The sequence below is a fragment of the Haemaphysalis longicornis genome, unplaced genomic scaffold, assembly GCF_048455015.1.
Source record: "Haemaphysalis longicornis isolate Haplotype H1 unplaced genomic scaffold, Haemaphysalis longicornis Haplotype H1 scaffold_3, whole genome shotgun sequence".
NCBI classification, from domain to species: Eukaryota; Metazoa; Arthropoda; class Arachnida; order Ixodida; family Ixodidae; genus Haemaphysalis; species Haemaphysalis longicornis.
Genome location: NW_027526335.1, coordinates 8,067,358 through 8,089,848, shown reverse-complemented (window position 1 = coordinate 8,089,848; position 22,491 = coordinate 8,067,358). Strand labels below are relative to the sequence as shown.

At 44.4% G+C, this 22,491-nt stretch overlaps 1 protein-coding gene across 1 annotated transcript in view; it reads right to left on the bottom strand.

Moving 5' to 3' along the window:
* LOC144173906 (low-density lipoprotein receptor-related protein 4-like) overlaps positions 1 to 22,491 on the bottom strand; it is a 342,322-nt gene that overhangs the window by 8,126 nt on the left and 311,705 nt on the right. The window contains exons 14-32 of the mRNA XM_077702231.1: positions 20,542 to 20,667; positions 19,367 to 19,575; positions 18,549 to 18,736; positions 17,532 to 17,733; positions 15,393 to 15,582; positions 13,637 to 13,768; positions 11,539 to 11,676; positions 10,701 to 10,959; positions 9,559 to 9,721; positions 8,763 to 8,982; positions 8,183 to 8,308; positions 7,856 to 8,033; positions 7,093 to 7,213; positions 6,897 to 6,994; positions 5,525 to 5,768; positions 5,155 to 5,299; positions 3,289 to 3,402; positions 2,511 to 2,592; positions 1,136 to 1,194 (exon numbers count right to left, since the gene is read on the bottom strand). Coding sequence (XP_077558357.1) covers positions 1,136 to 1,194; positions 2,511 to 2,592; positions 3,289 to 3,402; positions 5,155 to 5,299; positions 5,525 to 5,768; positions 6,897 to 6,994; positions 7,093 to 7,213; positions 7,856 to 8,033; positions 8,183 to 8,308; positions 8,763 to 8,982; positions 9,559 to 9,721; positions 10,701 to 10,959; positions 11,539 to 11,676; positions 13,637 to 13,768; positions 15,393 to 15,582; positions 17,532 to 17,733; positions 18,549 to 18,736; positions 19,367 to 19,575; positions 20,542 to 20,667 — 2,994 coding nt within the window. The remainder of the gene's footprint in view (positions 1 to 1,135; positions 1,195 to 2,510; positions 2,593 to 3,288; positions 3,403 to 5,154; positions 5,300 to 5,524; positions 5,769 to 6,896; positions 6,995 to 7,092; positions 7,214 to 7,855; positions 8,034 to 8,182; positions 8,309 to 8,762; positions 8,983 to 9,558; positions 9,722 to 10,700; positions 10,960 to 11,538; positions 11,677 to 13,636; positions 13,769 to 15,392; positions 15,583 to 17,531; positions 17,734 to 18,548; positions 18,737 to 19,366; positions 19,576 to 20,541; positions 20,668 to 22,491) is intronic.

The window sequence follows — 22,491 nt, the reverse complement described above, 5'->3', positions numbered from 1 at the left end:
AATGAGAAATAAAGAAGAATGTTTTACTACGTCTGCAACAGGGCAACTTCATTTGCCATTTTTATGGTTCGTAAGCGACATTATGCAAGAATGCAAACACATCTCGCTGTTCTAGGAACCTGCTAGATTTTAAAAGGAACACAAATGGTCAACAGTGCAGCCGTAACAAAAAATCTGTGTTCACTGTGAGGTCCCAGAAGCTTAGTTTACACACTGTAAACCTCCTTGTCACTTTGCAAGTCTATCTAAACATGAAATATTGATTGTACTGCACGCGTAAGCAATGTAATGCCGAAGTTTACTTGCGACGAAAGCCTCAAATAAGTGATCTGACACCGTTATTCATCAAACCTCCCTTCAGAGAGTCGCTAAAATTTAATTTAACTAAAGCGAGCGCAAGAGACCCGTTAGAACTGTTGCATTTATATCTGTTCGCTGGTTCAAATTCAGTAATTTTATGTTGCTTTTTGGACACACACAAAAACTATCGTGAGATCTCAGAAAAAATGTCGGGGCAGTTAAGTAGTGTTACCATTTCAGGAAATCCCACAAATGCAAAAATGCGTCATGCTACAAGTGAAAGCGATTGAAACTGCTGTTGTAAACTGAATTTCGGAGGTCGAGGCTTCCTGATTTGTTTGTATTTATGCTTTTATTGAAGGCTCGAAGCCATAGACGGGAAAGATCGAGCTTGCTACGAGCCACGGTGTAAAAGTTCATTGTTGTATTTCGGCCTTTCTGAGATTCCCGGAAGGTCGCCGCTTTTTCGGCGTAGTAATGAAAACTTATTGTCGCTCCCATGCAATACATTGAACGTTGAGGAACCGAACTACAGCATACCACTCTTGTCTGTGCCGTTCGTGCTAACATATGGCGCGATAAAGGCACGAAGCGCGCCCACAGTGTGCATTCTCCCGGGCCGCTTAGTGGAGCATCCACACTAGCAGCGCAACGATGTCGCCACCTACATATCGATCTCGCGGTGAATAGGGGTCAGTGAAGTGCAAGGTGCATATAACGAAGTGACGTATATAATGAACAATTATCGCGGTCCCACACGCTTCGTTATACAGGTGTTTGACTGTACTAAAACATTATAGAAAGTTAACTGATTGTCAAAAAAGTAACTGCTTACCATGAAATTTGAAACCTATTACATGACACCGTCCCCCGGCCATGTCAGATGAGCTACACCTGCAAAGATGTAATGACGCTTCAGAAGGATTACAGCCAGAAGCAAGTAAGATGTCAACACGCAGTACAGAAAAATGGTGTTCCCTGTGCAGAGAAATACTCATTGTGAATGGAGATTGCTGGCGATATAGCTATGAGCAGGCAGAAATTTTGTAGGTTTGAAAACTAGGTTGCACAAACACACTTGGCACTTCTTAGTTAGTAGAGAAAGTAAAACAAAAAGGTTGTTTAGATTGAAGACTTCTTAACAGTAATGGCAGCTAAAATTCAAGTAAATGCAATGCTGCAGTCTGATCAAACCAGGTAGTTTATTGGCTTATCTGGGTGAATCAGATCTAATCTAAGCCAGACGAGAGTGTTATAAAATGGCACCAGTCACATGCAATTTTTACTAGAGGTATGCAGCCAGACTAGTGCATACCTATAGTATGCTGCTTTTTTAAGCATTTACAGGCCTTGCTTTCACTAATTTTTTTAATGCACAGTAAACCCTTGTTATAACAAAATGGCTTTATCTGAATAATCGATATATTCAATGTTAGTATCCATGGTCACAACCCAGTGCACAATTGTTAAAGCCATGCGGCTTATATTGAAGTATCGCTTATAGCAAACATTTTCTCTGTCCTGCCCCTGTGCATTTTTGAGAACTCAAGTGCTGTACGCAAGAACTGAATATCACACTTCAGTAATCTGCATGCTCGTTTCCCCGCCCCCTTTTATTCCCTCTTCCCTACCTTTTCCCCATCTTGGCATCTTGCCTTTTTTTAAAGTTCATCAATCAATGAATCTCTGACCTCATGACTTTGTTATGATCACAGCCGACAGTCAAGGGGGACTCACCTGGTCACATTCCTATAAGACTTGCTGATTTACGACCCGCCGGCTTAAAAAGCATCGTGTACGGATACAAACTTTTTTACAGACACATGAAAATGTTCCCAACGGCCTAGCCTGCCTCCTTTAGAAATATGTAATTTCTTTTCTGAAATAAAAATTAAACAAGAAACACATTTTGTTTTATTCAGATTGTCTAGCAAGTGAGAGTTTTGTTTATTTATTTTAGTAAAGAAGCGACATATTTCCGAAATAAGAAAACTAGGCCGTGTGGAGCATTTTCATCGACCTGCAAAACTTTTCCTACTGGTGCACAGTGGTTTTTAAGCCCGTAAGTCTTATAGGAATGTTAACAGGTGGGTCCCCCGTTACAACAGATGGGTTTTCACGGCGGACCTGATGTCCCCCGGACAACAGGTGGGTTGTCCGTGAAGTTATTTGTTGTGTAAGACGAAGTGGTCCACATTGTGTTGGCTCACCCTGTGCTCGATGTGTTGGACTGCGCTGATGGCAGTGCTGTTGAGGCTGTGGGCACCTCGCTTGGAGTTGTCATGTCTGGAACTGACGAGGCAAAAGTTCACCCTAATAGTATTGCAAAGTTGTGATGAGGCCAAGAGCTGAGCTGAGACAAAACTTCCTGGACTTGTGAGCATGGAAGCGACAAAGTTGTAAAATTTTCAGCACAGAATAAACACATCGTAAGGCTGGTTGGTGTCCCTTAATTAGTCTAGTCGTACCCACCTATAGTAATGATACTGGTTAGTGTATAGAAGATATTGAATACAGCAGTGCATAAGCTTGCCACTGTCAGCTTCGCCATGTGCTGCATGGGCATAGATCGGTCGAAGCTGTCCTGTTGTTAATTACGGTAATAGAATCTACATAAGTAGTGAGAGCCAACCTGGGGGCACGAAAATCACGAAATATCAGGCATATGTAACATGCGACGACCCCACTACATGCGCAGCTCTTTTGCATGGGTTACTCGATCTACAAATTATGTAATTCTGTATGAATTGTATGTTATAGCAGGGACACTTGGTTGGCAATTAAACGTTATAAATTACTCTGACTGTACACACAACTGTGGTGAAAAGAAACACACTGACATACACCAGACGCTTGAACATTATTAAAGGTTATGCTTTAAAATGCTCCTAGGTAAGTCTATGCATGAATGACATTTTGCATTGAAGGATCACAGCTATGTGCCTCAGTTTTGCTCTTTTTTTGTAACATTGTGGCAAGGTACCGTACATGTAGAGCAATGTCTTGAGTCAGGGTGGCTTGGGCAGGCGCAAATGTGTCCTTGGGGCCGGTACAAGCAGAGGTGAGAACACCCACCATTCCGCACGCTGCAGGAGTTTGTACCTGACAAATGGGGAAGAGAAAGCACGAAACACTGAGTAGTTATGCTCCTTCTCAAATTAATGTCAACATGTTGACTTGCACATCTCGCTGGCCCACATTTTTCTGGAATCTCCACAATCACCAAAAATTAACTTGTCAGCGCTTGTACGCTCGTGGTAATTCTGAAGTCGTACGATGTCCATGAAGGAAGGTCATGAAACAGTATGGTGCTAAGCGTTGACAGAAGCAACTAAACTGTCAATATTTTATTACCTTTATTCAGTATTTTTCCACTGAAGTATTGCTTTTCCAGTCATCATCTAGTGTTAGATAGCACGCTATTCCCACCAAACTTATATTTTGAACATTTCTTCTGTGCACTGCTCCAAATAACCTTACAGGAGTCTGCTGTAGTACACGAAAGGACAAGCACTTACACTATAATTTCATTTATTGGGTTATTTCACACGAAATGTTCTGTTCCAGCCTGAAAATTGACCATTGCCTATTTCATTGAGCTAGTTGCCAATTAAGTGTAGAAAGTCTGCATGGAGTATTTTTATTGAAAAAAATTTTTCCATCGTGTGAACGCTCCTTGAAGCTTTTGCAAGCGCGCAAAATGTGGCTGGAGATAACAAATTTTAAATAAAGAATGAAAATATGTAGAATGGCAAATATTATTTTTAACATTCTGCTTGCGTTGTTCTTTGATGGGGGACCATGATTGAAGCTGTGTAAGGATTTTTGGTGTTGTATTAGCTAATTAAAAACGCAAGAAATGGCGCCCATTCAGGAATTTTTCGCAAAGACCCTGTGAAAGCTTCAGCCGTAATATTTAAATCACGCGTTGATATGGTCTTTGGGTGTCTACTAAAAATAATTCAAGCCAATTACAGAGCGTACCTTTCAAGCAAATTGCTTACAAAAATGCAAAAAAATGAGTTTATGCCAAAATCCAGACATAAAAACAGCACCAAGGCCCTCAAGATAAAATTAAATGAGACGGCTCATTATATGCATCTGCACTTTAGCTTCTAATTTAGAAAATTTCTTTTGTGTGAATTTCGATTGGGGCGAGAAAAAAGATTTTAAAGTTCACTATCAGCTGCACTTGTGTCCACTACAAAACTGTTTCCAACTCAGAGCGCATACGTGCTGCCAGCCTTTTTTTGTGGCAGGCATGTGCACACCTGTGGCTGTGCTTGAAACCCAGATTACTTGGAACCAACATTACTGTTATCCCTGTGATATTGTTTTCAGCCCAGGCATACTGGTCCTTTGGTGTCTGAATCTGGTCTTGAAGAGATCTCTGGAGACTTGCTCTTGCTGCCTGACGTTTAAGAGTGCCGTTTGCCTTAAAGAACGGTCACTCTTTTTGTAAAAATTTCCTAGGTTTGAAAAAATTCTCTGGTCCATTAAAAATTCAGAGCAAGAACTTAACTTTGAAGGGGGACTGAATTATTTTATAACAGTAATAAAGGAAAGTGCTTTTGCCAACGTTGTGGCATAAAACCTTTCAGTCTCACTCGAGAATCAAGCATATATTTTGAATTCTTTGTGGCTTATGGGTTTTTGGTATAGCCTAAAAAAAATTTACGAAAACTGTACATCTTTCAGACTTCCCTGCACAACTCCGGAGCTGTGCAAAAAAGCCAAACGTGCAATAATTTAGAAACAGTGCACAAGCGATGCTATGGGGCCCTATGAAATTGCTGAAACTGACGGCCTCCTGGAGAGCTAAAATTCTACAAACCCAATAACAGAGAGCTTTACCAGTTTGCCTGGACCGTGCCACCATTTTGATCTCCATGAGGTACTCAATGTTGTCTCGAATGATGACTCGTTCTGCACCTGTTTCCTTGTGGGCTTTTTCAATAGCCTTGGTATGCCAGTCCGTCCAGTAGATGTATGATTCATGCTGTGAAAGACACAATATTTACAGTGAGGTTTAATTCACAAGACAGCATTTGAACTTAAACAGGCCTACTGCATTAAGCAGTTAGTAGAGCAAACACTTAACTATCGAGACAACACTCCAACTGCACACAACAAAGGACTACAGGCCTACTGTGTTCAGCACATTGTCAGGAAACGTGGCATCAAACAGGCTTGGAAAATTTTTCAAACTTAATGCTAGCCATACCTGAGTGAGCCCGAATGGGTGAGAGACCCCTTCAATTAACTTCTGGCGACTTTTTCCATTCAGGTCTGAGAATTCGATGCAGTCCAGCTGAGCGTCCACCCAGTACAATCGCTCCATCTCGTAGTCAATGGCCAAACCATTGGGCCAGCCAAGGTCTGTGGCTATGATGACCCTTCTGGCGCTGCCGTCGAGAAAGGAGCGCTCGATTTTGGGAAGCTTGCCCCAATCTGACCAGAAAATGCACCTGAAACATGGAGCAATACCAAGGACACCTTTGGAAAAGACCCACAAATTTAGTTTTTCAGATTTAGGGGTTGCATTGAAATGAGTGACATAGGCAGGGGTGGAAAGCTACGTTGCATTTACCTAAAACTAACCTGCCATAGAATGCCTACATTAGACCACTTTTTCCTACCAATCAAGCTATGACTGACCAAGCAGACGAACCAGTTACAAAGGTGAAAGTGGGCACCTTAAAGTGACACGAAAGGTTTAATTAATAGTACATAAGTGTTTAAAGTTGCTGCCTGTTGAGTTACATAATACAGGATCTCTCTGCAAGCTAGTAGAACTATCTGTCAACCTGAAAGCATTAGTTTACTATGTACCGTAGCGTTTCGAGTGAACGCTCACCCGCAAAACATCACCCACCCCTTTAAGGGTGAAATATCCAATTTACTAAAAGACCCCAAAGAGCGCCCACCTCCTAAAATCGATGGCTTTAGTGCGATGAGTGGACAAGCATGAATCATCTATTCATGTGTTGATGCGGTCATGTATTTGTCGCTTCCGCACTTGAGTGGTAAGTTCCATCTGGTATTTTTTCTTGGTATCAACGCAGTTTTGGTTGGTGGTGCTGCCACTTTTTGTAGTTTTTTGCGCATGACCCGAAAGATCGTCCACCCCATATTTTTGACTTGATATCTCTGAAATTTGGGTGGGCGTTTTTTCGGAACTTTACGGTAGGTAGAAAATCCGGTGTTGTTATGACGTCATGGCCAAGAGATGGTTCGCAAGAGGCCAGCAGCTCAAATAATGAAAACATAAAAATGTTTTTAAATGTTAAATATGTTAAAATGTTAAAAATGTTAAATAGTCAAAATAACACTTGAAGTGATGTAAAATTTCTGAGTGCTGTTCCTATATACAAAGTAAAGTGAATGAGTTTAAAAGAAACTTGGGTAAATTGCCTTGTTGTTGGGCTTGTTAAAAACTATGTGGCATGTGACTGCATTCATACAGTTTATGCTGGTATGGTATAGTTTTGGATTATGCTCAAGCATACTAGTTTGCTGTCAAATGTATGTGATTTCTGTTGGTTTTCAAGTGATGCCTGGCAGTTTTAAAATTAATGTATAAATAGTTGCCTTACCCTTTTTCAGGAAACAGCGCAAGTGCGCGCGGTTCGTCCAAGTCAAGGTTTATGAGCAGCTTTCGGCTCGACCCGTCTGCTCGAGCCACTTCAATTGCCTGTGAGAAAACAATACTGTTATATCTGCACCAAACACTTACGCAAGTCTTTGTCAGTATGACTGGAAATGACGAGTTACGTCCCTTGATGTGCTTACCTTGCGTCGCGAGTCGGCCCAATATATGTTTTTCGCAATCCAGTCTAGAGCCAAGCCGTCGGCAGCTTCAAGGTCGGAGTCTATAATGGCCTCCATGTTACTTCCATTGATGTTCACTCTCCTAAAGAAAAAGTTATGAAAATATTTCTAGACATCCGCATACAACGCATGGATATATGAGCCCCATCATCGTTTTCCCGTAGACTTTATACGCAAAGCAAACATTTTCATGTTCATCTAATCACCTTTCCTCATCATCAACTCATGCCCCTTATCCCGTTATTTATGCCCTGTGGCAAACTAAACACAAAAAAAAAAATTCTAGACAGTCACTTAATGTGATATGCCGTGAGCTGCGATACTTTTGAAAAGATGTCTTTTTCGCAAAGCTGCAGTGGTTCAGCTGCACTGGCATTCACACCATGATCTGGCAACAACACCTCTTCAATTCGACATGCACCAATTCCTGGAGTCATCATGGTACAGTTTAGGTTCACCGCGACACTGTATATAACGAGCACTTTCAAGGTCAAATCATGTAAACTGGGCCTTGTTACAACCACATTCAATATGTTGTAACTACTCTCTCATTTTTGCTAATGATGACGTTTTACTAGCAGCATTATTTTGAGAACTTCCGAAATTAATTCCAGGTCTGTTCACGTTAGAATAAAGGACTTCAGGTGCTTCCATGTTAGAATAAAGGTAGCCAATGGAATTACTATAAAGATGTCCACTGCCAGGTGTGCACTGCCTTTCTCACCTGATAACGTCGAGAGTTACATCAGTGTAGTAAATCTTCCATTCGTCATAGTAGAAATCCACCGCCACAGCGTTGTAGACATCACTTAAGGGTAGGTGCATGTCCGTATTGTCTGGAGTGTCTAATGATATCTGACGGAGGCTTCCTCGGTTTGCGAATAACAGAAACGCTGAGGGAGCTGAAAACATATAAAAAAAAAAAGCACTGCAAACAAAGCTTACTGTCGCTAACAATAAACAGCAAAATGCGGTGTTCCCTCCACTTTTTGTTACTTTTGTTACTAAAGCTAGGGCCAAATGATTTGAAACCTTATGTGAGCCCACTTACCTTGATGGCATGTCCTACCATCGGGCTTCAGTAATATGCCAGTTGGGCAAGCACACGAGAAGCCATGCGGCTTTCGCAAGCACAGGTGACTGCATCCCCCATTGTTCTTCCCACATGTGTTAATGCCTGAAAAATAAGTTATTGTCTCAGTCCGTGCAATATTGCAGTACTTGTGCGAAAGTGCTGTATCACAGAGTTCTTTATTTGCAATAAGCAGTTAATCAGAGGCTCAAGAAGGATTGGCAACAATACAAAATACAATAAACTTGAGCGACATTATTGGTTGTGTTCGAAATGTGCTTCAGGACCCCTTCAATAAAAGCGCACTGCTGTTTTCAATCGCTTCTGTACTAAGTTCATCTTCAGTGGAAGCGTTTCGCTTATTGTGTTGATAAAGCCTGTTAATGCAAAGAAGTAATGCAGAATTTGTCTTGACTGCATTTTTGCTATTTCAAAACTGTTAGTATCACATGGTCATATTTTATTCAGTACTTGTCAGTGTTTGGCCGCTGGACAGCTTTGCTTTTTCTTCAAAAATCATCGGTCACCCCGCTGTGACCGCATTTTAAGGTGCACCCACCGCTGTGCTCTGTGTTGATTGCGTGAATGTCCATGAGGCCAGCCAAGTTTGCTCGAACCGTGTGACCATTTTGGCCACCACCGTCGGCTCGGTGGATTGCTTTTGTCTCCCAGTCAGTCCAGTACAGCTTTCCAGAGGAGGCAGATACGCCGTACGGGTGGGAAATGTCTTGTACAAGCACTTTGCGGTTCTTCCCATCAAGGCCGATTGATTCAATCACCTGGGAAGAAAAGGTTTGCTAAGATTATTGTTAACAAATTCTTGTGCTCTCCTGTTCATGGTGTTGCCAACAAGAAACACAAAGACTGAAACGGGCTGAACAGCTAACAAAGATAAGCTGATGAGTATTGACTGCCCAAGGCTGCTGCATGCCTAGCAGATATACTTTGCACAACAGTTCACAAAATGAAAAATGTCATATGCTAGTCTCATTAGCAGTACGTATACATAACTAACAACGTACAATGAAAACAAATGCTTTATACAATGAAATAAATGCATGCACACTTCAGTAAATGTTGCGCAGCATCACCTTATTTTCTAGAAACAAGCGTGCAGAACATGCTTTTGCACAAGTTGGTGAGAAGCCAGTTTCACTATCAGTGTGTGAATTTTAAAACTTCAACCTTATAGTCTAATTAGTAGCTCACAAAAAGTAAGATTGAAGTTTTGAGTAACCGCCTGGGGTTCCAGCTAGAACCAGACATATTGGAATCATCGTGGGCTATTATCCTTCTCAGCCAGGTTTCCGCCCTATCGATGTCCGCGTGGTAGCTAGGAGGAGCCAGCGACTCACATTGAGCTTGGCATCGGCCCAGACGATGCGCGATGCCTCCTTGTCAACAGCGAGTCCGTGGGGCCAGCCGAGGCCCTCTTGCACCAGGAGGGCCCTGTTTTCACCGTCCATGTCGGCTGACTCGATGCGGATCTTGTTTCCCCAGTCAGTCCAAAACATAGCACTGCGGACAAACGAAGTTGCTACGCTCTATTTCTTCTCCACATGATAAGCGCTGCTTGTAATGGTGACTCCATATAACCATTGAAGCTACCTTTGATTGATTGTAGGGTTTAACGCGCCGACGCAACGCGGGCGATGAGGCGTGCCATAATGGAGGGCTCCGGATTAATTTTGACCACCTGGGGATCTTTAACATGCGCCAAAATCTCATACTTACGGGCGTTTTTGCTTTTCGCCTCCATCAGAAAAGTGACCGCCGCGGCCGGGAATTGATCCCGCGTCCTCGTGCTCAGCAGCACAACGCCTTAGCCACTGAGCCACCGCGGCATTAAAGCTATCTTTCCTGCAGCGCTTTTTCTTTGTCATGGTCGCATTCCAGTTAGCCTGAAAGCAGGGCTTGTGCATTTGTTGCACGTGGCAGCAAGTGATGGAAATATTTTCCCTTGTCTTGAACACACAAGTTCTACCAACAGGCTTATTGTGAGCACTAGAAGTGCCACCGCGGTGAAAACAAATGAAAGTGAGAAAGAAAGCTTTTCAGACTTCCAGAGTAAAAGGTACGCAGACACTTTTTTGAACTTAGGGTGGGACTTTTGTGCAGCTTTTTATGTCTATGTTAGTAAGATTCCATGTTTGAGTTGACTCTGGCAAATTCATGCAGAATTTGTCTTGTTTTTTTTTTCTTAGGACAGAGGTAAGAACAATGGGAGATGGCCTGATGCTAATTGAATAGTGGAATGGTTAAAGTGATGGGAATATTGGACAGCACCTTACACAGCCACAAGTATCATAGATTGATACACTGTTTTATGAATTATTTTACTTTACAAATGAATTTTGACACTTTGAGTGCAAGCCATGCAGATTTCCACAGTGTTTGGTATGGCATAGGTTAGGATTTTGCGGAATGCTGTTTTCTCAGTACGATCTCTTTGTGCAACAGTGTCACGTGTGAAGGATGGTCACGAGGTGTGCCTTACCCTTTTTCATAATGCAGCACGACTGCCCGTGGGCTGTCCACGTCCTTCCAGACGAGCACGTGCCTGTGCCTGCCGTCCAGCTCAGAGACTTCGATGAGGCTCCGGCCAGAGTCCGTCCAGTACAGCTTGCGGCCAATGGAATCCACAGCCAGGCCCCCCAGGGTGTCCAGGCCAAAGGTGACGACGTCCTTCATGTGACTCCCACCGATATCACAGCTTTGAACAATGCGCCGCTCGGCATCGGCAAAGTAGATTTGTTCTGTGGGTGACAGGAAACGGGGATTAGTATTGCCATCGATGGGAAAGGGCAGTGCTAAAATATGAGCTCTCAAAACCCAGGAATTTTTCTTCCTTTATTGAGCGTTCGCATCCTTCTGAGCAGCATTACACGGGGTCTCAGTGGGGAAGTAATCGAGGCGTTTGGTACGAGGGCCCATGGTATTGAATCTCATCGTCAATTAGCGCGATGAAAGGAATAAAGGGTGTGGTTATTCCTTCATTCATGGTAGAGGGAGTAGAGGTCACAAGCAAGTGCATACGCAAAATCTCTGACAATAGCATTGCAGAAATACTTACAGAATTAAAAAGGAGAAAATGAGATGAAAGAAGTCACTTCTTTTAAACTACGAAAATGTTTCGAGAAAATGTAATTGAGGTTAGTAAATGCGAGTCAGAAAATTAGTAAGAAGAGTTAATAAATGTAAAAGTAAGTTAGTAAAACTAAATACAAAAAAAGATATTCAAGTCAGTTATTTCTCATGTATGTCTTTCTGAGACAATGCAATCAAGAAAAAAAAGAAACTAGTGAGGTAAGATTAGGGAAGCATGCAGTACTGACCATCAACAATGTCAACATCAACGGCAACCACATTACGCAGATTTCTGAGCGGAACAACCACATCTGCCCAGTAAGGCACTCCGAGAGACATTTTCCGTATTTCCGTTCTACGAGAGAAGATAAGGAAACGTCTCATTCCTGAAAGGATGGGGGGTTGCTGTCAGAACCAAGCATGGTGCGGCGCATTGAAGCGCACCGCATGGGCAACAACAGTAACAACAACAAACGCAGCAACAATGGCAATGACAACAACGTGGAACTGCAAACTAGTGAAACAAAACTGTCTTGTTTCATCAGGATTGTTCTAGCAGCGAGAACATTCAGTAGGCCAACCCTCCTTATAATTTTGTGGCTGCTAGATGATGCTTGTTGAATGCTGAGTGGGGAAGGTTTCGAGCCCCTTGATTCAACATATGTAATTGAAGGAGGGGGGGGGGGGGGGGGAAGGGGGTTGTAATTTTGCATTTTGGGCTAACTGGGAGCTTACGGGGGGGTTTGACATCAGTCGAAAAAAATTCTTGGGATTGGCATTGCTGTTAGCTACCAGCCATTCATACACATCCTTAGTGGTGTCAAAATTACCAAAAATTTCCCAAAATATTTGTACATTAAGAAATAGCTCCTCCCTGCCCCCTTCCTTCTTTCCTGTAAGGAGGCAGAGTGAGAGAAGAAGGAAAGAAAGAGAAGTGTGATCATCCTCCCTACTCTCTTCTAACACAGGATCCCTTTCCAGTTCCTGCCGTTCTTACAGAGGTGCACATTGACTAGCATGTTATTCTTTTCTAGATGTGATTGAGTAATATTTCATTGCGATCTTTTTGAAAATTACCTCCACTGCTAGGTCGTGCACTGTTTATATGAATGCAGTCACAGCATGCATTAAAGGGGCACTGACACAAAATTTTGAAGGCGAGATAACTTCGGAGATAGACGGGTGGGAACACATATACATCATCTGCAAAATATCAGCGGCGAATACAGCCTAGAACATATTTAAAATCAATTTTAAAGTGTGCGAAACGCAACCGAGCAGCCAGCAGAGGACCACGCGCAATCGACATCCCGAGGATATTGTGTAAATAAACAACGTCCAAACACGTCACGAGTTTGTGTTTGCCGCTTCCGCACTGCCGGCGTTTTCCGCCGGCTCGCCCGGCTCGCCGCTCCAATCGGAGGGCCGGAGGGCGGAGCTTCTGCTCTCGAGAACGAACGACCGATCGTTGGCGGCAGAGGCGCCGTGATTTCGTCAGCTCATCGGGCAGCTGGCCGCGACCGAAGTTCTACAGCGATTCCAGGCACTCTGTTTCTGTTACTGTTTATTACCATTGAATGCGAAAACGCGGCGGAGGCACGAAAAGCCCACTGAGCTAGCCGCACGGTCGCTGTGCAGGCGGCGGCCACGGCCGCGAAGTGGCCCAGGCCGGCGCAGGTAGCTCGAGTGATAGCTTGTTACCGCTGCACGAAATTGTCCCCAAGTCCCGACCATGGTGGCTTACATGAGAAAGGAGTTAATGATGCGATGGCGGGTTGCATTAAAAATTGTCATCTGCACCGCTTACGAGAGCGGCACTCGCATATCCGCCGCAGTGCTAAGCCGAACACATCTGTAGGCGGACCTGTAGGCAGACCGGCCGGCTGCTCCCAGCGCGCGTCTTGCCACCCACCCTCTCGAGCGTCGCGCGTCGTTCTTTAGCCGCGGTAGCATTTGCACTCGCAGCGCCTGCGTCACATCCACGGTCGCTTTTTAATTAAGCGCCTCACGAGATCAGTACGTGGGGGCATTCGCAGAAAATGCCGTCGATGCGGATTCGACAGTGCTACGGGGGCTCTGCTCTGTGATATCCCTCCGACGGTCACGTGGTCAGCTTTGTTCACACAAAATCCACAAAATCCATCGGTTCGCGGCACTCGCTGAAACCGAAACTGCGACTGGCCGCATTGAAAATGCCTCTAATTAAACAACCGTCGCACGCTGAAGCAAATGAGGTTTCTACAGGTTATAAGTAGGTCACTAGCTACTTATCACAACAAAAAAAACAAGATGCAAAATTTTTGTGTCAGTGCCCCTTTAAAGAAAAAAATTCCAGACCGCACTCACCTTTTGAGCATGTTTTTGTGTCGTTGAGGAGCATCGTCCCCGTGGGACAGGCACATACGAAGCCCTTTGGCTTGGGCGAAATAAGGCACAGGTGGCTGCAGCCGCCATTATTCGACGAGCATGCATTTGGTACTGGAAGAGAAGTGGCAGGGGGAACGCTATTAGTGCCACCGTACTGCCGGAACACCCCTTATAAAAGCATACTACAGTGGAACCCCGGTAATACGACTTTCAAGGGACCGTGAGAACGCGTTGTATGACCAGAGTGTCGTACGACCAGGGTGCGGGTAAATGCCGGCCTAGCGGACGGTCTCACGCGACAAGTGGGCTAAGGACGTTACCTAGTTTTACCTAAAATGTTACCTACCTAGTACTATATTTAACGCGTTCTTGCGTGATTTGTGAACCTTTATCTAAAATCCCAACTTCAAAAAAGAAAAAGAAAAGAAACACCTAAGTTGGGCCGCCCTCACCTCCACGGTGTCCGAGCTAGCCTGCCAGCCAAGCGCCGCGCACTGCGCGACACCCGTGCCATCGGGCGCTATTAGAGTGTTTTAGCATATCGGGTACCGTCCGCTAATGCTATGGCGGCGGGTGGTAGCGCCCGACTGGGCAGGTGCACAATCGTTACGGTAGTGTGGATTAGTTCTGCAGGCCGGCCTTCACCGTGCCTGCGCATTCGCTTCGCTGAGGGGCAACCTTCTCAGTCTCCCTGCACACGCCTGCGCAGTCAGGTCCCGGTAACCCGCCGCCGTAGAGTGAGCCTCCGGTAGCCGCTATGCTAAAACTCTATATTTATATTTATATTTATTCATCGGCGGCTCGACGGGAGCTTCAAATTCACGGTCCGCCATCCACTTGAACCCTGAACTATGACTTCTCGCGGTTGGCACGTTAGTGTACTGCTGCCGCGTGCGTGGAGCCGTCGAAGGTTAACTTTCGCTCACGAGTACCAGTCCTGCTTGCTTTCGCCTGTTCAGCAAAAAGGTCTCGCCTGCATGCGGTCCTTTGCACATCAAGCAGCGTCAAACGGGGGTTACGAATAAAGGTTGGGACGAGGTGGCGAAGCGGTGTAAAATATGGGAAATATGCCAGTTTATCCACACCATGGTCCGTCGTATGAAGCGGAATGCGTGCACCCAAGCATCATATCATTGGGGTTTCTTTGTTTCTTTGGGGAGTTTTCCGGGACCGCGGTGATCCGTCGTAAGAAGCGGGTCGTCGTAAGGCCGGGGGACGTACCAGCGGGGTTCCACTGTAGTTCATTCGAGTAGCACAAAAAAAACCAATTGTGGCAGAACAGTGCTTCAGTTCTAATTGTTAAGAGAAAAAAGCGATGCTTTTGTGCATCATTACTTTCACATAACTTCATTACGACGAGTGATACGATCAATTGCTGAAAGAAATTAAGGTCTCTTCATCTGTTAAATGCAGAATGCCTCTTCTGCGTTGTAACATTGTGCTAATATTGTTCAGTGGCTCATCCAGAGCAATAGGTGTATCACTCAAAAGTCAAGCTTCTCAGCATAAATGCTCTGTGCTGATTGCCAAGGGTCTTGTAGCTTGTTATGTACGTCATAAAGGTGGAGAGGAATAGTACTGATGATGGAAGATATGCTATGCAGCGCTAATAGCACTGACAGCTTCATAGCCATTCTGAGAGTCCTAGTTCCGTAAAAAAGTTCAGCAAAGCATGAACGGTGTTTTCACGAAGCTATAACGGCCAAAGAGGAAGTAGTCTTGCGTATGCTCTCACCTGAAGGTCTATTTCGATGAAAGACGTGTATGTTCCTAAGGCCATCTCGGCCGGGCAGGACAACCCTCCTGTTCTCTCCTGTGGCAGAGTCAGCCGACATGATGGCCTTTCTGTCCCAGTCGGTCCAGTAGACGCGGCCATCGAACACTGTCAACCCGAACGGGTGCGGCAAGTCTTGAGACATCAGCACCTGGGGCGGTGGGAATACTACAGGCATGTCGCACCATCCATTGAGGGGTCACATAAATGCATAGAGCTTTGCCGTGAGCTTAGTCTTCGGCCCGCCTGCTAGCCGCCCTTGATGAAACTGTCAAAATTCTAACCACGTCTCTACCCACATTTACAAAGTCAAACCTGTTAATCCCTGTCAAATGCAAATGTTTAGCTTTGAAAATTTTAGCTTAATCTTTTCAGTTGTAACCAAAAGCTTCTGGATTGTTCCCGGGGGTGGCATTATGATTAGAATGAAGGAAAAGAGCGCAGGAAAAGGAAATGGAAATGAACCCTGAAATGAAGTCTTGTGGTTACAACTGAAGGCTGTACAGCTTTCTCAGAAAATAAACAGCTGAAAAAAAAATTTGTTCAGGTCTGGGAATTTACCCCGGATCTTTGTAGCTGTACAGCTGCATTTAAATGGATGTGAAATTTCAAAATTTTCCTCAGCAGAAACCTACTCCACCTTGGGAGAGCTTCCTCTAAACTGGTCATTTATAAAAGGCCGTGTCAATAACAGATGTTGCGAAACCTAACTGCTGTTTTTAGGTGTAGGGCATGACCAAATATTCAGGCACTCTTTATGGTACAGGGAATTTTGAAGTGCTAACAAACTATCAATATGTTAAGCCTTGGTAAATTCAGGCCTATATCAGGTCATGTACTTGTTTTCACAGCAAACAAAGGGTCGAGCTGAACCTGTCGAATTTGCAGTTAGAGAGCAGGCAGCGGTAACCTACCACCCATGTGAATACGGCCCACCATTAATTAGTTCCAACAAACTCGTACAGTCAAGCTTGAGGCTTCGTCGACATTTACTAAGGAGCGTTCCCTTGCAAAACCAGATTTTTTTTACTGATACACTGAAGAGAGTTCCAAATCACCTGGCGGGGTAAAGGTCAATAACACATGGGACACATCCTGAATTTTTTCTTTTTTCACAAGAAAAGTAAATTCAAAAGTGCAGTTAACCTTGCACCATCGTCTTCATGACCCTTGTGATGTCAGCTGTGACGGCTCCTTTGCAAGTTTATACGGCAGAATTTAAAGCGCTGTAAGTGTGTTTTAACTGTATAAGCCATGCATGAACAAACAGGAACTCAACATTAGCCATGAGAATGCGGAAAACAAAAATTCTGAAAGATGTGTAAATAAAGAACTGTGCTGCAAACAACACTGTGTCATTGCCTTGTGTTTGCCTTGCGTTTCAGGGGATAGCGTTACATGTGCCACGTTTTGGGGACACTGGCTTTCTCAAAGAGGCCATGAATAGAAAATATGACCTTGTTCAGTTTGAAAGAAGTAGCCCTTGCAAGCCACGAAAGATGCTTCTTCAACCAAAAAAAGAAAAGGAAACTCAAACAATATTGAAACACTTTCAAATTTTGTGTTGCATGATGTCAGCGGTGATGCAGTAGAGGAAGCAGTGACACAATGGAAGGAAACACTAACGCTACAGTTATCAGTGCATTAACTGCACGTTGGCATGGAAGTGATACGACCCAATGGAACTAGAGACCCCACCACAATTGCCCACTCAGGTTTCTCAGTGATGGCTTTGGTGGGCAGCCGCCAGTCGCACAAACAAGATTCTGTGGCGTCATGGAGACTTTGTCGGGAAGTTGCTGAGGGGTCGCCACTGCTTCATTTATTTTCTTTAATATATATCTATCATTTGTTCAAAGTTGATAAAATTGGTGTAATTGTTATCAGGACAAAGCAGCCCATTTTAACGAACCAAACTTGTATTTAGTCTTCATAGCCTCTGCTTTCGCATTAAAACCAATAAATTTTGTTCGGAGTTTCGCTGTTTGCTGGTGGGATAGGCATATACCATTCATCGAACTCATCCCCCTTTTTACAGAACTGCAGGTTTCTCTATTTGAGCCATTTGTTCTTTTCATTCCCTCCCTGCTTTAGGCTCACCATTCTCTTCATGGTTGCGACATGGATAAGCTCGATGGTCTTGGTGGCGCCATCGGTCCAGTAGAGCGTCTCGCTGGCATAGTCCATGGCGAGCGCATTGGGCCATGTCAGGTTGTGCTGGACAATCACGGACCGCTGCTGGCCGGCCATGCTGGCGCGCTCGATCTTGGGCAGGTCGCCTAAGTCTGTCCAGTACATGAACCTGCCCCGCATGTCGGAAGCAAGTCAAATGCACTGCCCGTACAGCTAATGCACTGATCAAACACTTTGTGACAAAAAAAAAAGAATTTTAACTGAAAGCGGCATCACAAAAGACAACTTGGCCAAGTGCGCGCTTTAGTGAAGTTGGAAACTCTGGGTTTACCATGAATGTTATTTTTGTTTAAAACTAGTGTGTACTTTCAAATTCGGCAGTGAACCCGATTGTTCTGCACGCTTCTTGCGTGCATTCTTCAAGGACTGGCATTCATTTTTTCTCTTTCTTGTGGTGACTATCTTTCATTTATTACAATAGTGAGCACAAGCTTACGGATTCATCATGGTCGTCACCAGCCTAGTTATGCCCACTAAAGGACGGAGGCTTCTCCCACAGCCATCCAACTGTTCCTACTCTGTGCTGTTCGAATCTATTCTTTGCCACCAGATTTTCTCATCTCATCTGTTCACCGAGTTATCAGTCGTCTACTTCTAGTCTCGTCTCTTGGTAGCCCCATTGTTACCCTGGTGGTCGACCGGTTATTAGTTCTCTGCGTCACTTGTTTGGCCCGTCTGCGCTTCCTTTCCCTAATTTTGGCTGGGATGTCTTCCACCCGAGTTTGCTCTTTAATCCGAAAGGCTCTCTTCTATCCTTCTTCTTTCTTTCTATTGCTTGTTGGGTTGAATCAAGTTTTTCTTCAAGGTTCTCGGTAAGTTCCCAAGTTCATGCTGTCACCAGGAGTACATTTGGGATTAGTAGATAGCATATTGAGGATTCGGGTCACATTTATGGAAGCGGTGGTGAAGCTGAAGCCGTCTCACCCTCGGACCGGGTCCACGACAATTCCCCTAGGCTTGTCCAGGCCGTCGTAGATGAGAACGGCCCGAAGGCTCCCGTCCATGTTGGCCACCTCGATCCGGTTGTTTGCCGCATCCGTCCAGTACAACTTCCGGTTGACCCAGTCAACGGCCAGGCCGGCAGCACTCTCCACGTTCGTGCCAATCACAACCTGAGCAATGAGACAGATACTGCAGCAGACCTCAAATGCAGGGACTTTCCCTTATGCGAAATAGGGGGTTTAAATTGTGCTTCTTTTGTATGCACACGCAGGGAAAATTTTCTTTTTTTAAGAGTGAGAGTAAGGGACTAGCACAAACAAACGAGGAACTGAACCAACAGACCGATAAAAACAAGTTTTCATACAGTTGGAGTCATTTTGGAGCTCCTAACAATAGTTCTTCCTCTCCCATACCTTTTCTTCTCCGTGTTGCATTGATTCCTACCGTTCCATATTTTCCAAATAAACAAAGTTCAAATTCCACTGCACTTTCATGAAGAGAGAGAGTTCCCGTTCCCCATGAGGTGCATGTCATCATTCTTCTCACGGTTCTAGTGTCTACATGATATGAGAGGTCATAATTTAGCTCTCTGCAGCACTTACTCTCCAATTAGTAAAAGACAGATCATGAAGATGATGATGAATAATAATGAATTTAGTGTGCCTTGGTGGGTTTACATACGAGGACAAAATTTTGGTCAGGCACAAGACATATATATTGCATTAAAAAATATCGGAACATAAAGTATTCAAAATATGAAAATTGAAACAAAATTTACAATGAAACATCTGACATTGTACCTCCTGGCCTTCACCGTTCCACTTTGCCTTCTGGATGGAGTGGTGAGTGACATCGGTCCAGAATATCGTGTCTGTCGCTGCATCCCAGTCGAGGTCGACGGCGCTAACAGCCGTGCGGAGCTGCAGTGTGACGTCGACGTCATCCGAACAGTTCAGGCAGAGGCGCCGGATGTCGCCTCGGTGCGCAAACAGCAGGAATGCGTCCGGTTCTGTTTGGAGCGAAAGAAGGGGCAGAAAACTGTGGTGGAAATGACTTTACCTGGTATCTTTCAAACCATTTGTGGAGGGATTGTCAACCAACCCACAGCCATTTCACCTTGAGTGGCTTCACAGTGAGGTTGGTCGATCACTGTTCAGATTCCCATATTCAAACACCTCACTAGGACACCCTGTTCGGGGCAGCCAGGGAGTAAACAGCCAAACACACGGGGTTTACAAACACCTATAGAGACTAATTGTTCTTGCTTCGTAAGCATTTCTTGCAGGAACAATTACACACAGAATTATGCACAGAACTGAATGAAGATGCTGTGCATGAAGAATCACAGAGCTTGAATTGAAAGCTTGAGCCCCTCAGAGCCACATGTGACAATGGCAGTTTGAAACTTAAAGAACTTTGAGCTTGGGATCGAATCCAACTAACAGCGCAATCGACGTTGTTCTTTCCACGCCGTTCCTAGTCTTAGGGGAATGTCTTCCACTCTTCAGTCCCCAGCATGTTAGTAAGAAAGAGGTTGGTGGATCTGTAAGCATGAAAAACTATAAAAGCTGAGAGGAAGTATCAGGGCTGAGACCACGGAGCAAGAACAATATAGGAGGAGAAACAAAGCTGCCTAACGCGGCCATATAATGTCACAAGTGCTCTTCATACGTTAAGCTAGCGGCATCTGCCGCGGGTGAAGAAACTGTGGGGCTGCCACTTTCGACATTGCACAGCAAAGCCACCAAAAGAAGTGCAGCCGCTATCATTTCGTTCATCAGGTGCCGCTACCCTCTCCTTCATCGTCGCAGTGATGAAGCTTTGCAGTCCGCCTTGGTTTTCGTTGTGACATTATCGGGTCACTCACCCGCGCTTATCACGATGGGCCGTTTCGCCTCCAATATATTCTTGCTCCGTGGCTGAGACAGACTCTTTTCTGAATTTGTATGCGGAAAGATACTCGGAAGGTTCTTACTCTCTATGCAGGACGTTCCGTCAGCCTGAAGTTCCAGGCCACTGGGGCAGGCACAGGAGGCAGTCTCGTTGTTCGAAACGCAGATGTGGCTACACTTTACGTCGGTCAGCGTACAGGGGTTGGATCCTAATCGAGCCACACAAAAAATGTGCTGTGCTTAGCATGTGTAGTGGGCGTATTAGGGCACTTTCGATCTCTTGGCATGTGTGCGCTTTTAATATACAAAGAACTAGTCTTCCTTTGTTTAACTGAAGTAACTGAATTTTGATTAGCCAAAAGAATGTGTGAAATATTGAAAAACTGTCAAATTTAGCGCTAGAGTGACATAATATGGGAAAGAGAGACATTATACGGGCTAGTACTAAAAACATAGTTATCAGTAAGCGTGCTAACTACACTTTAGCATTCGAGTGACATGATCAAACAGAACTAGAAGCCCCACCACAATCATCCAGTCGTGTTTCTTGGCGGTGGCCTAGGTCAGCAGCCACCAATCGCGCAAACAAGATTCTGTGACGTCATTGAGAGACTGCTGGAAAGTGGCTGGGCAGTCTCCACTGCTTCATGTGCTTTCTTTAATGTCTTGGTTGTTTGTTTGAAGCGTGCAATAGTATTGATATCACTGCTACAGCGAAACCTCATTACAAGAGACACCGTTACAAGACACACTTGGTTTTAAGAGGCATTTGAATGAGAACGGTTTGGTTGGTTTTCTTATGTTTGCCATGCTAGCAACATTGCATACAAGAGACCTTGTTTACAAAAGGCATGTTTTCCGGGTCTCTTGTAACGAGATTTTACTGTATCGGCACAAGGCAGTCTATTTTTAGTAAACCAATGTTGTGGTTTGTCTTCATGGCCCCTCTAACGGGGGGAAGATAGCGACAACATGATCTGCATGAAAAATATTGGCCTAAATAAGCCTCCCAATCTGGTAGTGGTCCATATATTATTTCTGTTTGTGCACGAGCCACAGCATGCTTGAATTTAGTTCTGGAAATGTATCTGTAGCCTGCACCAATGCTAAATACAAAATGCTTTGTTCCCAGGCAAAAGTAAGACACCTCATTTATTTTAGCTAGTGTGTGTTTTAACCCTTGTAGACCTATGCACTGTGGTGTACATAATTTTATGGTGTGTGGGGTTAGTGACAAGAACCAATTGTAGCATAAATTGCGGTTCAGCGTGCAACTCTTGTGCGTTATTCAACTCTCTGCAAAAAGCACGATTTTCATACAGCACGTATCTGCACGGCTGGTATGAAGCACTGGATTAATGTCGTTATCACGATTTCGGTTAACGAGTCCATAATAAACAGTGATTGCGTAGCAATTTGCCACAAGAAAAGGCGTGACAAAATGTTAGGCTTTGTGATACATACGAGAAACATATGGGCCTTGTAACATGTCACCTATCTCCAACCATACTTGGGGTTAATTAATTAAAGTGTGATACACATGTTATTTTACTCTACGGTGATTCTTCTTTATTCTGTATGACGAAAAATTTCCTATGTAGAGACAGGCGCTCCCGGATGCTCTTTGTCTCGCCTGTCTCCCTCTTAGTGAAGTGGGGATGCTTGTGATCCTTCTTGATTTGCTTAGCAAGTGGTGTGGGACCTTTGCCAAACCAGTGCTAGATTTCACAGTAGCTGTCATCTTCCGTCAAATGTCAGTGATGCCACGCCCCAGTACTTTTTCAGGATTACTCAATTATACGCCAGTTATGAAACTCCTCAAAGGCCCCATGTATCAAAAACTGGTTTCCTGTTGGATCCCTGCCCTGGGGACAAACTTGGGCAAGCTTGCGGAAAGTGGATTAGCGTGCCATCTGTCACCAGACAGTTGAAGTAGTACTCAAGTGCTTGTGGCTACTGCCATAAGTCATAAACCATGGAAACTTAGGTAGCATTGCCTAATTTATTATTTCCTAATTTGAAAAGCAAGCTGC